At 36.7% G+C, this 15,648-nt stretch overlaps 1 protein-coding gene across 1 annotated transcript in view; it reads left to right on the top strand.

Moving 5' to 3' along the window:
* The window catches only part of pcxa (pyruvate carboxylase a), a 128,179-nt gene that overhangs the window by 1,028 nt on the left and 111,503 nt on the right, over positions 1–15,648 (top strand). Inside the window, exons 2-7 of the mRNA XM_084387119.1 lie at positions 4,067–4,214; positions 4,966–5,150; positions 7,296–7,461; positions 9,361–9,506; positions 9,741–9,858; positions 12,026–12,177. Of these exons, the coding sequence (XP_084243245.1) occupies positions 4,067–4,214; positions 4,966–5,150; positions 7,296–7,461; positions 9,361–9,506; positions 9,741–9,858; positions 12,026–12,177 (915 nt within the window). The remainder of the gene's footprint in view (positions 1–4,066; positions 4,215–4,965; positions 5,151–7,295; positions 7,462–9,360; positions 9,507–9,740; positions 9,859–12,025; positions 12,178–15,648) is intronic.

Raw genomic sequence — 15,648 nt, 5'->3', positions numbered from 1 at the left:
TCTTAATAGGGCAGTTTACTGCAAATAAAGAAATGAACAGTGATTTGGACATCAGTAACATGATTTTCGCCATATGGAGGGTGGAGGAGGAAGTTAGCTGATTTTTTTTTCCTTTTCTTCTTTTTAATCTTTTAAAATATTATATTACTATAAATATTATATTTGATTAAAATTTTGTTGTGCAGCTGCCATGTACATTAATATCCAGGTTTTATTTGGTTGTTTGAGCAGATTTAGCATGACTTTTAAAAATGTATTTTAAACGTCCCTTTTTTAATTATTGTACATGCAGTTTGTATTAATTGAATTGGATTCCAGTTCACATGAATTATTCTTGGTCATATTGTCATAGTCAAGAGATTCACCCCTGACTCCAATTTTTGTTACATATTATACACAGTTACGTAACACTGAACATGTTTTATGAAAAACAGCAGGTGTCTGATAATATGACACTTATGAACATCTTCAGAAACCTGATGACTCTTGAATTCTGGGATATATTGGAGTCATCATCATCAGCCACATGGTGGCAACCGATGATGTGCTAAAAGCAGCAGAATCATGCAGGCTGCCTGTCTTTTCATCCCATTTCACATCTACCATCTTGCCATTGCTTAAAATATACAGTCATGTGATAAAGAAATTCTATGGTTTTATTTATCAGGCCATTATAAAAAATAATCTGGTCTTTAACAGGTCTTAAAATGAAGTAAATACAACCCAGATGCCAACAACACATGACACACTGTATTAGACTGTCATTATATAAAAAAAAAAGCCAAAATGGAGAAACTATGGGTGACAAACCAAGTACAGTTGCTTGTAGAGCCACTTTTAGCAGTAATAACTTGAAGTAATACTTTTCTATATGAATTTATCAGTCTCTCACATCGTTGTGGAGGAATTTTGTCCCACTATTCTTTGCAACGTTGCTTCAGTTCATTGAGGTTTGCAGGCATTTGTTAAATACACGGCTCTCTTAAGGTCCTGCCACGGCATTTCGATCGGTTTGAGGTCTGGACTTTGACTGGGCCAGTGCAACATCTCGATTTATTTTCTTTTTTAGCCATTCTGTTGTAGATTTGCTCTGGTGTGCTTGGGATCATTGTCCTGTTGTATGGCCCAATTTTGGCCAAGTCGGACAGATGGCCTCACATTTGACTTCAGAATACATTTGGTATACAGAGGAGTTCATGGTCGTCTCAATGACTGCAAGGTGCCCAGGTCCTGTGGCTGCAAAACAAGCCAAAAATCATCACCTCAAGTCTCTCACCACCGTGCTTGACAGTTGGTATTTTTTGTTTCTCTGAGCAGTGCATGGTCGGACCTTGAGGTGAATTTGCTGAGTCGTCCACTCAGATTGGCAACTGTCTTGAATGTTTTCCACTTGTGAATAATCTTCATCACTGTAGAATGATGGACTTCAGATTGTTTGGAAATGGCCTTATAACCCTTCCTAGATTGACGGCTGCAACAATTGCAACTCTAAGATCATTGCTGATGTCTTTCCTCCTTGGCTTTTTGTTAACACACACCTAAATGCTCCAGAACATCAAACTGCCAAAACTTCTACTTTTATAGAGTTGGTCACGCTTGCTGATGATCAATTGACATTTGATTAGCAGCGTCTGACTGCTATTTACCCTTTTAATTCCTGTGGAAGCAGTAAGTGTGTACTTTGTTTGTCACACTTGGCTTCTCCATTTTGGCCTAGTTTTTGTTCAATAAACCCTGACACGGTTTAATATGTCATGAGTTGTTGTTCATCTGAGGTTTTATTTACCTCATTTTAAGACCTGCCAAGGACCAGATTATTATTTTTTTATTATGTCCTGAAACATAAAACCATAAAATTCAAAAGGGTGTACTTTCTTTTTCACATGACTATATATGTTCATGCATGTATAGGCCTACATTATGAGTGACACACAGACTTCTTTGAAAGCCTTGTTTGTGGTGCATTTTGGGATTGGAATGATCCAAGAAAAAGGTTTATTGCATGTTTAAATATTGTATTGCCCTTAGGTTTTTATGTAACAGGTAAGTCTCTCATAATGAGTAAGAAAGATCTATTATATAGGCAAATAAATGGCCCTGTGTTCTCATAAGTTGGGCTGTGAGTAAGTTTGTAAGTGGATCTCTGTGCATTGCTAAGGTTTTCTTTTGAGTAGTAGAGTAACTATTTATATTTTTTAGTAGACCAAGCCCGCAGGCTGGGCCAACATACTCTTGGATTAAAGTTTTAATGCAAATGTTTCACTTAATCTCTCAAAGCCACTTGCTTCTACACAGTCAGGAAGATATTTTGCATAATTTCCAAAATTTGTAATATGATGATCATCATTTTGCTACCAAATCACACCAATTAACCCCTCTCTGTTTTACATGGCCCAATTCACATACAGATTAGAATGCCATCCAATACATTGTCCCATCTCCACACAGTCCTAAACCCTCACATAAATGTGCTGCTATTGTTTACAGCAGCTTCAGATTCTCTCCTCTGCAGCGCTCATGTATAAGTGTCAGGTTCTCTCTCTCAGGCAGGACACAGTTGCTGTATTGTTGTGATTTTTGGCAGAGGAATGCCCCTTATTCAGGAGAAGACAAGTAAAAGAACAGTTGAACTTTTCCGTAACCATAGAAGAGTTCGAGTGAAATGGGACACCTTAAATATGCTCCCATGTGAAATCAGCCGTAGCTTTTGTAGAGGAATTTTGTGATTTGCAGATTAGAAATGAATCTAAGGGGCCATATGCTGTGCAAATACCTTTCCTTTGCAGTCGGTAGACTTTTGAGCATGTTTTTGCGATATCCTCGTATGTAATTTAGTATCAAATGCATGTTTTCTTTAGAAAATGGGCAAATATAAACCAGGTGTGTTTGCTAGGTCTCCCCACTCCTAAATTAATTGGTAATTGGAATTTTCAACTGGTTTTGCTTCAGTACATCGGACGTCACATGACCCATCACAGTACCAGAATGGCTTATTGTAAAACAAAGTAAACAAATTATTATAGTTTTAAAAATCTGCAGAAATGATTGGAATGAAAAAAAATCAAAAAATTGAGTACTAACACAAAATTAAGTACTAACAATGTGGCAAATGTTGTATTTTGGAAGGTATTAGTTATGTTACAATATTCGTATCTGACGATGTAGGATATTTAATTGTGCATGCTTTGTTCTCCTATTTGCATAAGCTAATGCTCAATTAAAGTCAATTTTAAAACTCTGATTACAAACTCTAATAATTTAGTAACACCGTTAACGTCTGAATGAAATGAAAATTCACCCTATCTTTTTCTAAATGCATTGTAATGATATTTTTTTTAGTCTGGTTGAAGTGACCAAACCCAAACCCCCACCCCACCCCCACCCGGAATGCAAATGTGTAGCCCCCCTGAATGCGATTGGGCTAGTTTTGGGTGTGTTTTGATGAGCAATTGAGTCAGTTTTGTTGCGCAACCCTGCTTTTATTGTCTGTTCTGTAGTCTTTATAGCCTTTTGTCTCCTGCGGCTTCAGAGTCTCTCTGATCCTTCAGTGTTTCCCACAGAGTTTAATCAGTTCTGCTGTTGTTTCAGGTGTTCGGTCTCGGCCTTAGAAGCTTTGTCCACAGGCAATATGATCACGATATAAAATTGTGTTTTTCTTCTGTTCGGCCCTGTGGGCACTTGACCTTGTTCATGTTTTTCAGTATGTGTGGATAAGCTTGAAATACAGCTTTTTTTAAAAAGACAGTCCTGAATATCTTCTCACGTAGCATATGCCATTCTTCTTTCTTTGTCCAAGTGCTTGTGGATTTGTTTGTTATTGTATTTTGCAGCACTCATTTACTATTCAAGGCGTATTCTCCTGTTGTTCCATGTATTATTTTCCTTGACCTCACTTTCCCTTTAGTTCAAGTGTTGACTCTTGTTATCTCCAGAGCTCCTGTGTGAAACACTGCAAGGTTTCTACTAATCACTTTGGTTCTTTGTAGATGCAGATAACATAGATATCACTACAGGAGCATGAAGGAACTGCTTTCTGTAACGCCTATCCTTTGCTCTCGCTCTCTAGATGCTGCTACAGGTGGGACTGGGAGGACAGCGCTCTGCCCTGGGGCTGTTAGCCATCAGGAGGGTGTGGGTTATGACCCGCTCCGCCCATACTGCCCCGCAGACACTGGAGTACAAACCCATCAAAAAGGTCATGGTGGCCAACAGAGGTGTGTTAGCAGCAGCTGTGTTCTGAATGTGATACTGTTAAACATTATGTGATACAGTTATTGAAACATTAATTTGACATTTAAAAAATTTGTTTTATTTTATTTGTAGTATTGTATATATTTTTCAAATTACAGGAATATAACACTTAATAAATATATAAATTAACCATTCAAAAGTTTGGGGTCAGTACAATTTATTTTTATTTTATCGAAGTTATTACCTTGTCATGCTGTTCTTTTGAGCTTTCTACTCCTCAAATAATCCTGAAAAAATAATAATCCTGTTCTCAACATTGATATGCATTGAGCACCAAATCAGCATATTCGAATGATTTCTTGAGGATCATGTGACACTGAAGACTGGAGTAATGATGCTGAAAATTCAGCTTTGCCATCACAGAAAATATAAAATGTTATACATAAAATAGTATTTTTATTATGTCACTCTTTTACTGTATTTTTATCAAATAAAAGACTTCTTTCAAAAACATAAAAAAAATCTTATAGACTTACAACTGTATTTTTAAAAAAGTAATAATTTTCTGATTATTGCAATCAGATCGAATTTTAAAGTTAATGCATCCATAAAATATGGTTTAAGATATTGTTTACTGTAGAAATAACAAAGGTTGTGTCCTATTCTGAACATAACAATTCTCAGTCTTTCTATCTTCTGTCCTTCCGCTGTAAAAGACATAGTATGAATGAATTGCACACTCATGCATTGTAATTCATGAATCGCTCTTTGCAGGAGAGATCGCCATCCGGGTGTTTCGGGCATGCACAGAGCTGGGGATCCGTACAGTGGCCGTCTACTCTGAGCAGGACACGGGTCAGATGCACAGACAAAAGGCAGATGAAGCTTACCTCATCGGCAAGGGGCTGCCACCTGTAGCGGCCTACCTGCATATACCAGACATCATCAAAGTGGCCAAGGTCAGACTTTTCTCACACTCGTGTGGGTTCAGTAAAGATACTCTGTGAATCCTCTGTACAGTAGTTCAGTTTTCTACTTGCCCTGCCATGGTTTTTCACTGGCTTCAAACGCAAAAATTTGTCAATTTAATACAAAAAAAGAAAAAAACTTTTTTTATAATGTTATATTTATAATTATAATTTGACACTTTTTTTAAATTATGTTTTGGAATGTAGACTTTTACGCTCATCAAGGCTGCATTTATTTGGTCAAAAACACAGTAAAATCAGGATATATTATTATAACAATTGAAAATAACCGTTGTGATGCTTAATATTTTTTTGTAGAAATTTATAAAAAAAAAAAAAGTCAGGATTCTATGATGAATAGAAAGTTTTCCTGTCACTGTCAATCAATTTAATGATTTTTTGCTAAATAAAAGTATTAATTACTTTAAAAAGTATTGTTCCCAAACCTTTGAATGGTAGTGAATTTAACATTTTACTTTTAAAATATTAAAAATATATTATTTATTGTCCCACACAAATACAGATATTTTTTCATCTAATAAGTTAGCGTTACAAATAAAAGATTCACCAATAGCTAGAAATTAAACATACTATTCAGTACAATTATTCAGGAAACTCCAAGACAGCAAGAAATTAACAAATATTTAAACTAGTAACTGAGTGTTACTAACTGGTTTGTTATTTTCAACCCGTTCTTACTGATGCCACTAAAACACTTCAAAGCCGTTCTTACTGTTTGAACTAAACTTCATCTATGCCTGCAAGCAAGGTAATTTTAATTGGCTGAATCGACAACCAAATGTCACAGAAAACCAAATATTTGAGTTTGCAAGGCATCAAAATGTAAGATATAGCGCTGACACAATAGAGTAAGTGACATTTCCATCAACTGACTCTGTTTGTCTCAAAAACCAGACTGTTTGGTTCAAAGCAGCAATGTATTCACAAGTTTTTAACACCTTATGTGTTATGTTTATGTGGTGAAATGGTAGATTAGGATCGCGTGACCTGTAAAGTACACGTACAGCCCTCAGTGATTGGACAGATAGAGCACAAACAGGCCTGCTAAGAGCAGTAATTGCACGTAATTATGCCTTCTGACAAGAGTTCAGAGTCTGCTGCCAAGAAGACAGGGTAGTGTAGCTGTAAACAGGCAGCTGCTCTCCCACATCTCATTTTCTGATTTAAATACCTCAGGCAACAATCAATAGACAAGCTAGTCAGTTATTGGTTTAATCAATAAATAAACTGCTTATCAATTCAACTCTTTACCTAATGTGTGTTGAAAAAAAAAGTCCTATGTTGTATTAGGTGCATGAAACATTCCTAACATCTTGTTATGACTTGTTTAAGAGACAGCTACATCAGTTAACCTTCAAAACAGGTCGATAAACAAAAGGTTTCAGTCCGTTGGTGAAGTTGGGCTGTATTCTTGGAAGGAAGCCACTACTGCTATTTAGCTGATAATGGAAAGAGCTGTATATACAATATTATATCTCAAAGTAATAAAGTAGTACAGGGTTAGTGGCAACACTAAGGTCATGGGTTTACTCTAAGTGGCAGTGGATAAAAGCTTCCGCTAAATGTGTAAATGCATTGGGGAGAAAGAAGTCTCTTTAAACAACAGTTTTCTATTTGAATATATTTTATAATGGAATTCATCCCTTTGATGGCAAAGCAGAATTTTCAGCAGCTAGTCTTCAGTGTCACATGATCCTTCAGAAATCATTCTAATATGATTTATTTGCTCAGGAAATATTTCTTATAATTATCAATGTTGAAAACAGTTGTGCTGCTTAATATTTTAGTGGAAACCCTGATACTTTTTTCTACCAAAATAACATTTACTTAAAATACAAAAGATTTCTAACAATAGAAATGTCTTTACTGTCACTTTTGATCAATTTAATGCATCCTTGCTGAATAAAAGTAGTAATTTATTTAGAATTTTTTTGTTTTGTTTGTTTTACATGTATTGACCCCAAACTTTTGAATGGTAGTGTATATGAATCTCCTCTCTTTACAAGTGTTATCACTTGTCATTCTGAATAATAAATGTGATAATACTGCAGTTATTTGAAAATGGGTTTTTGGGGATTAATTGTGACAGAACACTTCACATTATGTGTCTGGCAGGAGAATGGCGTAGATGCCATCCACCCAGGCTATGGCTTCCTGTCAGAACGAGCAGATTTTGCCCAGGCTTGTATGGATGCTGGGGTACGTTTTATCGGCCCCACCCCAGACGTGGTGCGTAAGATGGGGGACAAAGTTGAGGCTCGTACCATTGCCACCAATGCAGGTAAAGCGTTTATCATACACCCTGCTCTCTCTCATCACAATGTATCATCAGTTGTGTTGTTGAATAGTGCGCAAAAGTGCCCATCCACTTTTTCAGTGCCTTGGTTTCTAAAGTATTTTCCCCTAGGGAAAGGTCTTTGTTAAAAGGTCTTTGTTAAAGAGCTTATAAGCCATGAACCGAATCAAACCAACCAGCTGCGAGGTGAATCACAACATTACAAACTTTGATTCGAACCAAAAAAACAAAAAGACAAAGGTAAAAGACTGTGTACTTAAAGGTGCAGTAAGCGATTTTTGAAAAACACTGTTGAAAGTGAATCGAACCGAGGGGTGTGTTTGTTTGGGTTGATTTTAAATTTCAACAGTGTTCAACAATGATTCTCAGAAATCGCTTACTGCACCTTAACAGCTTTAATGAGGAAAAGAACTGCAATCCCATGAAGTATTGCAAATGATGATCAAAATAAAAAATGTAAATAGAAATATGAAACTTAATTTTGCAATAGTTGCATTTACTGGTTTAAAATGTTAAAGGTGCCCTTGCATGGATTATTTTATTATTTTAGAATGTTTCCTGGGGTGCCCTTATAATGTTAGTATGTTTTTTATAGATCAAAATTTGTTATAATTTAGAAATAAAAGGCATTTTTCCTAGCCTGATTTTTGAACACTCTGTTTGAAGGGGCGTGTCTGTGTGAGACTTCAGTGTAAGCCTGTTGATCACGTGAATGAAGATTTTATCATTGCAATGCAGTTTCTGCACTGACTAATGATTTCATTAATGCAAACATGATGTACGTACAGTAAGAGCTTCGTTGTGCAGCGTAACAGCGTCATTGATTTCGTAACGAGTTTTGGCAAGTGTCCAGATAAACTCGAGCTGTGTGATTGACAGCTTGGGCGACTGGAAAGGGATTGTTCTTTGATCGCTATCTGTATATTAATCACAGTTTAAGTAAGATTATTTTCATCCTACTAAGAGAAACGACGTGAAGGTGATCGTTTAGTCACTGGCTTGATTTACTGATGCATAAACAGTATTGAATGACTTAGAGAGAAAGATTATCTGTCTGAACTTGAACAATTACTCATCAGACATTCACATAACCCACTGGTTCTTCAGAGGCTCGGATGAAGGAACTAAAAACATACCTTTATGTTCATTTGTACATCCAAACACTGAGCAACTGCCATGCTTCGCTCGTTTGCAAGCCATGATGTCTCTCGAAGAAAAATGATTCGGACGATGATTCGGCTGCGCAGTTCCGCCTGGCCTTGAACATGAGCTGGCATATGCACATTTTTGGAGGCGTACATATTAATGATCCCGACTGTTGCGTCACAGTCGGTGTTATGTGGAGATTCGCCTATTTTTCAGGGGTGTTTTTCAAAAACGAGATTTAAATAAGAAGGAGAAACCAATGGTGTTTGAGACTCACTGTATGTCATGTCCATGTGCTGAACTCTTATTTAACTATGCCAAGATAAATTCAATTTCAAATTCTAGGGCACCTTTAATGTTTTCTGTAAAAATTTTCTATAAATATGTTTACATTTTTACTGTACTTTTACAGATTTTATTATCTGTAAAAATGACAGGCTTTTTTACAGGGTAGATTTCAGTTACTTGGCCTGTGAGCTGTATGTTTTGACTCTATTTACAGCATTTTCAGTGTTTCATGAGAATGAGTGGGTACTAAAATGTTCTTTTGGGGCGATTTGCTCATTTCAGTTCTCTTATTATTATATTCTCTGGTTATTTCATGTAGAAAAATTATTTTAAATGCAATTACTAAACCTAAATTTGTCTACTAAACTAGTATTGTATCAATATTTTCATGGTACATAAAAGAATTGCATGGCATTGCTACAGTACATACTTTTTCTGGTCATCCTACAGGTGTGCCGGTGGTACCTGGAACAGACGGTCCCATCTCATCTTTGCAGGAAGCTCAAGAGTTCTCCAACAGCTACGGCTTCCCGATTATCTTCAAGGCTGCGTACGGGGGCGGTGGCCGTGGGATGCGGGTGGTCAAAGAGTATGAGGTATCGTGTCTGAGAGTAAAATAATTTGTAGTGGATTGGAACACATTTAATCTTTCCTCCGTTCCTTCAAAGAGCCAGTTGCGAGCTTTAACACTGGAGGGCTTTTAAATGAGCATTAAAGTGAGGCCCTTATGTGCACTTTAGATTTGTTTGCTGTTCAGTTAGTGATGCTGTATGATTTGGTGTGCCTGGTATTTGCACCGGGTGACCCTGTGGCTGTGTGTGTGTGACCAGGAACTAGAGGAGAACTATCAGCGAGCGTACTCTGAGGCCCTGACTGCCTTTGGCAATGGAGCTCTGTTTGTGGAGAAGTTCATTGAGAAACCCAGACACATCGAGGTGCAGATCCTTGGTAAGTGAGTTCGATTGTGTTGGGCTAGTCTCTGGACAACAACTGCAAATCAAGTATTCTAATATAAAACATTTAAAAAAAAAAGTTCAACCAATAATGAACATTCTGTCATCATTTACTCACTTTCATGTCATTCCAAACCTGTATGACTTTATCTACTGTAGAACACAAAAGGATAAATGTTGCTCTTTTCCAAGCATTTAATGTGAAAAAGGTCTTAATCTTAAGAAAAAGGCACAAAAGTAACATAATAGTGGCCCAGATGACTTTTCCAAGTCTTTTGTAGCCATATAGTAGCTTTGTGTGAGGACAGACTGAAATTTAAGTAATTTCACTGATAATCTTTCCTTTCAGTGGTCTTTTAAACACTGACTGGATCAGTAGGTACGTTTACATTCACTCATTTTCATCAGTCTGATTGAATCAAATCCAGTTTCAGATTTTGAGAGGTCTGTTTATATGTAAACTTTGCAGTCCGATTAACATGTCTCTACATGTGCATTACAGGTATTCAGAACCAAATTTCAACACATTCGCAGTGCCAAGTATTTGGGGTTTTAGCAAATATGTAGCAAACAATTATGCCTGGTTTCACAGACAAGGCTAAAGCCTAGTCACACACTAAAATCCATATTTGAGCTGTTTTAACTTTAAGCAACTTACACTGACATATTTTAAGATATGCAAGAGTTTTTTTTTTTAAGATGCAGGCACATTTATAAAACCTAGGGTGACCATATTCCAGGACATGTCCGGCCGGGATTTCGAGATCGCCCAAAATATCCGGGATACGGCTTTTGCTTTCTCGTCGCCATTCATTTTGTTTACATGCACCTTTTTTGATTCAGTAGGACTGAATTAATTCCGATTGGTGAATCTGAATGTAGTGTTTACATGAACGCTAAACAAGTGATCGGTTGATGTGCGTTTTAGCATTGCTAAGAAAATTCCTGTGTTTTCGTCTCGATCGGGATCCGTGTGAAGCAGAATGCATGACCTGCAAAGCTGGCACGTACGTGTCAGTGTCAAATAATGTAATAATGTAAACATAATGAATGGTGACTGTATAAAGCAAAAGCCGAATCCCGGGCATTTTGGGCGATCTCGAAATCCTGGCCAGACATGTCCTGGTTAAACAGGACGTATGGTCACCCTAATAAAACCTACTTGCATGTCCTAATTTAACTAAGGCCTAATCCTGACTAAATCTGAGCCCTGTCTGTCTGTCTCCTCTACTGACCAGTTCAAAAGACATAAATAAACATGCACCCATTTGGAAGACATGTAAAAACATTTGCATCATGGCACTGCACATGTGCACAAGGTATATTTGAATAAACTGTTTACCATTTATCAAATGGGTTATTAAATAAATCTGCACCACCCATTTCAGCCGAATCGTAATTTAATTCAGATCGAGCTCAGTCGAATTGATTGTTTACATGAAGGCTTTTCAGTCTGATTGAGCTATCAATCTGATTACAAACAGAGTATTAGGTTGCATGTAAATGAAGGTAGTGAGTTTACCTGCTCCGTCCCAACTTTTGTAAGGTGCAAGGTGTGAAATGTCATGATTTCCAGTGATAATATTTCAAAATATTATTATATGGCTTCAGAAGAAATGATATAAGAAGGCAAGTCATATATATATATATAATTTTTGTAATATATTATGGTGCTTTTTGAAGCTTGAAAGCTTCAGTCCTCATTCATTGTAATTGCTTGCAAAAGAACAACCAGGACGCTTTAAAATTTCTCTTTTTGTGTTTGGAACGACATGAGAAGACACGTAGACATTTAAACCAGATTTAAAGTAAAAATCCTGTCATCATTTACTCACCGGATTTTTACTTTAAATCTGTTCCCAGACATCGTCATTGAAGAAGTGCTCAAAACCCCCAACAACAAATTAGATTTATTTAAATAGATTGTCTGGCATTTAATTAAAACATTTTTGGATATTTGCATGTAGCACACTGTTCTCAACAGTGAACAGAATGGTGCAGTGCTCTGTTGCCAGCTAATTTGCATAGTGTGTATTGATCTGTTAAATAATTGTGTTTGTTATATTTTGGAGAAATACTAGCAGATGAGTTTGTTTACACTGCCAGATGGGTTTAAGACTTCAGTGTAATGCTCAATGAGTTGATCGGTCCATTGTGTATAGGCGATAAATACGGCAATGTCATTCACCTGTACGAGAGGGACTGCTCAATCCAGAGGAGACACCAGAAGGTGGTGGAGATCGCACCCGCCTCACAGCTGGACCAACACCTCAGAGACAGACTGACTGCTGACTCCGTGAACCTCGCTCGACAGGTACAAGGCAACACATCTGACAGATGCCGACAAATGCAGATGTTACTTTTTAATTTCAGTTATTTAACCCAAAACACCCACTTCAAATCTAACCTGCAGGGTTTTTAATTATCTTTTTTTTTTTTTTTTTTTTTTTTTTTGTCTTTGATAAATAGATCCTTTGAGTTTAGTCAATATTTTGTCATGTCATATACATTATTTAAGTCAATTTACTCAATTTACTGACTAATTTAGTTGAAAAGAGTTGAATATTATAATTTTATAAAATATAATTTTATCTTAATTATACTATTAATATTATTACTTCTTTACCAAATAATATTATTTAAATAGTAACAGAAATAACATGCATACTGTACTTGTTGTGAACAACACATATATTTAAGCTGTAATATTATGTTTATGTTGTGCATATCTGATGCGTCATATCGGATGTGTTAATTAACCTGCTCACAAAGCGCTTCAGTTTACGGGTGTTTCACTGTTCAGCTTCATCTTGCACGTGATTCCCAGATATTGACTGTGATTGTATTGTTTCAAACAATCATATTCTGTCTAGATTTTTCCTTAAAAAGCAAAACAAAAACATTGATAGTGTATTGTTAAAGGAATAGTTCACCCAAAAATTACAATTCTGTCATCATTCGATCTGTCAACCTCAATTTGTTTCAAACCTTTATGAATTTCTTTCTTCTGCTGAACACAAAAGAAGATATATTGAAGAATACGAGTAACCAAACAGTTGATGGACCCCATTGACTTCCATTGGGGTCCATCAACCAAGTGTTATTTCTTTTGTCATATTTTCTTCGACAGTAAAATCGTTTACGTGTCGTCATAATGTTTGTTTTTTTCCCCCAAACGCCAGCCAGTGAGGATGAAGTATTTTAGAAAACAAAAACCTAAATTTAGGTCTATTGCAGTACATGAGAATACAGTACACTGAATTAGACAGCAGGTGGCGCTGCTGTGCCATTGGATTGAGAAACATAATCAAACTTTTCCATTCATCCATTTCACTGCATAAACATATGCCAAGACCAAAAAATGGTTTGTTATTGTTGCAGCAGACAAGCTGTTAGAGAAACACAGTAGCATCTGCCTTAAAGTAACAAAGCTCCTTAAAATCTCTATAGCAATCCATTATTTTGATTGATAACTGGTTTCGACCGCAAAACTATTTGTGCTGTAACCTCTTAGTGTTTTCCAGATGATATGCAGATGGGTCTTGGCATCCATATGTGTTCATTACACACGTTTTTTTATTCATATGTTCATCTGGCTGACTCTCATCTCTGTATGCCAGTCTGAGCAAGCATATGGAGTTCCTGCACTGGCATTTGGCAAAGTTTGAACCTCTCAATTGTGATTTTTAATATTTTATCAGGAGGATATATGAGAGAGTGGTGGTTCTTTTTTTTTTTTCTTGGGAGATTTTTGCCACCAGGTTACAAAAAAATGATAGGTCGATCTGAAGATGCACACAACCCATGCCAGTTATTCCTTTGATAAGCTTCTCCCCTCTTGGTTACTGTTTTCTAACTCTGACAAGCTTTATATAATGTCTCAAAGACAATGTGAATCACATAAACGTGATTTTCAGTAATATATACTCATAAAGGAGTATAAATGGATTGGATTTTAATCTTAAATAGGCTGGAATGAATAAGGTCTTTGCACAGCATTTGTATCTGCCTTTTTTTTTCTTTTTTAATTGTTAAATTACATGGTAATGTGATTAAAAACAGAATTGAGGCAAATGCTTAAAGCATTTTGATAGCAAAAATAAAAACTACTTTTGAAAGAGATTACAGCTGATATCATTAGTGTTAAGTGCCCAGAACGGGTCTTCAACAGACTCACCAGCACTGTGAACTCTGCTTTGACCTGAATCAATAAGTAAATGAATTAACGTTAACTTAGTAAGGTTAATTTACTTCTGAGCAAATGTGGCAGGTGTCCTTATTGCTTATTACTCGCTCGTTTGGGAGTAAAGGCTGACATATGACAGCATGCACCTGTCAATATTTATTTTATTTTGGAAAATGGGAAAAACTACCATTTTTATCCTCTTGCGAATCCAGTAAAAACATTTTCATCAATTGCTAACATAATATTGATAATTAACTTTTTTTTTTTTAGATGTGTTTCTTTTATAAAACAAACTACTTCCCCTTTTGCTATTTACACAGTATTTTGCTCCTAAATCGCACGTAAATGCAAGTTTGTCAGTCTGATTTTAGCGTGACATTTATACAAGTTGAGAAAACAAGCCAAACTGACAGTTAAGTCAAAATCTAAAGAGCGACTTCTTGACAGGCGGCTTCTGCTACGGTTTTGATCAAACGCCATTGAAGACATGCCGTATATGTCAGATTTGCAGTAAGTCATTTTGGATAATTTCTGCCAATTTTTAGCCTGGTTAAAACCAGACCATTCTCAGTAGTAACTGAGTTATGGTCTGGCAAAGCTTCATTAATAACTCATTATTAGGGGGCGTCACCAACGGACGTCGCTCAAATGCCTCTGGGTGCAATTGGATAGACCTAAAACCAATCAGAGCGATCGTCATCGTGTAAAGCCATATGCTGCGTCCCAATTCGCCTAAGTTACACTATGCCATAAAAGTATGTACTCTTTTTGTGAAGAAAAGGTATTTACTTTTGAATGTGTAGCAAAAAAGTAGGCAAGCTTTGGGACATACTACTTCGTCATCTTTATCGGACGGATCTGTCGCGTGCATCCTGTCACTTAAACTGCCCTGTCAATCATCTTGTCACAGTTATCTAATTTAATTTCCTACCGTTTCGGAGAGAAATGTAGTAGCACGTTCATCTGCCAGTGGGTCTTTCATGGAGACTGTCCTCATGTGTTTGCAATTGGAATATAATAATGCATTTAAAAGTTGGTGCGCTTCACCAACGGACGTCGCTCAAATGCCTCTGGGCGCAATTGGATAGACCTAAAACCAATCAGAGCGATCGTCATCGTGTAAAGCCCGCCTCAACGTTTCTGATTGGTGCCTCGATTTGGACGTATTAGAAATTGGTTTAAATGGGCTCTTTGCCAGACTACTTGCAGAGCAAATCTAAATTTGCCGGAAGTTTGTCTGGGTTTTCCCAGGCTAGCCAATTGTATAAATTTAAATGGAAACACCCTGTTGTCTTCGCATGTGTTCTTCGTCTCCAGTGCGTTTACATTTGACGTTTTGAAGCGTTTGTGAGTGACAGTGGAGGGTTGTATTTAAAAAGAGAAATTTATTGACTGATTATTGACGTGTTCCTGTGCCTGTTCCTGAGTTCCTGAGTTTTTATAAGAAAAGATTAATTCTTCTCGGACTGCGTGAAGATTGATTTGAATTCTCCGTATTAAAGGTAGGGTAGGCAATTCTCAGAGAGGTTTGCAATAGCAAGCTAACTTTGAAAGCATAAGATCCCACCCTCCCTTCAGAGCGTCTCCAAAACCACACCT

Source organism: Rutilus rutilus (assembly GCF_951802725.1).
Source record: "Rutilus rutilus genome assembly, chromosome: 18".
Lineage (NCBI taxonomy): Eukaryota > Metazoa > Chordata > Actinopteri > Cypriniformes > Leuciscidae > Rutilus > Rutilus rutilus.
This window is presented reverse-complemented; position numbering and strand designations above follow the sequence as displayed.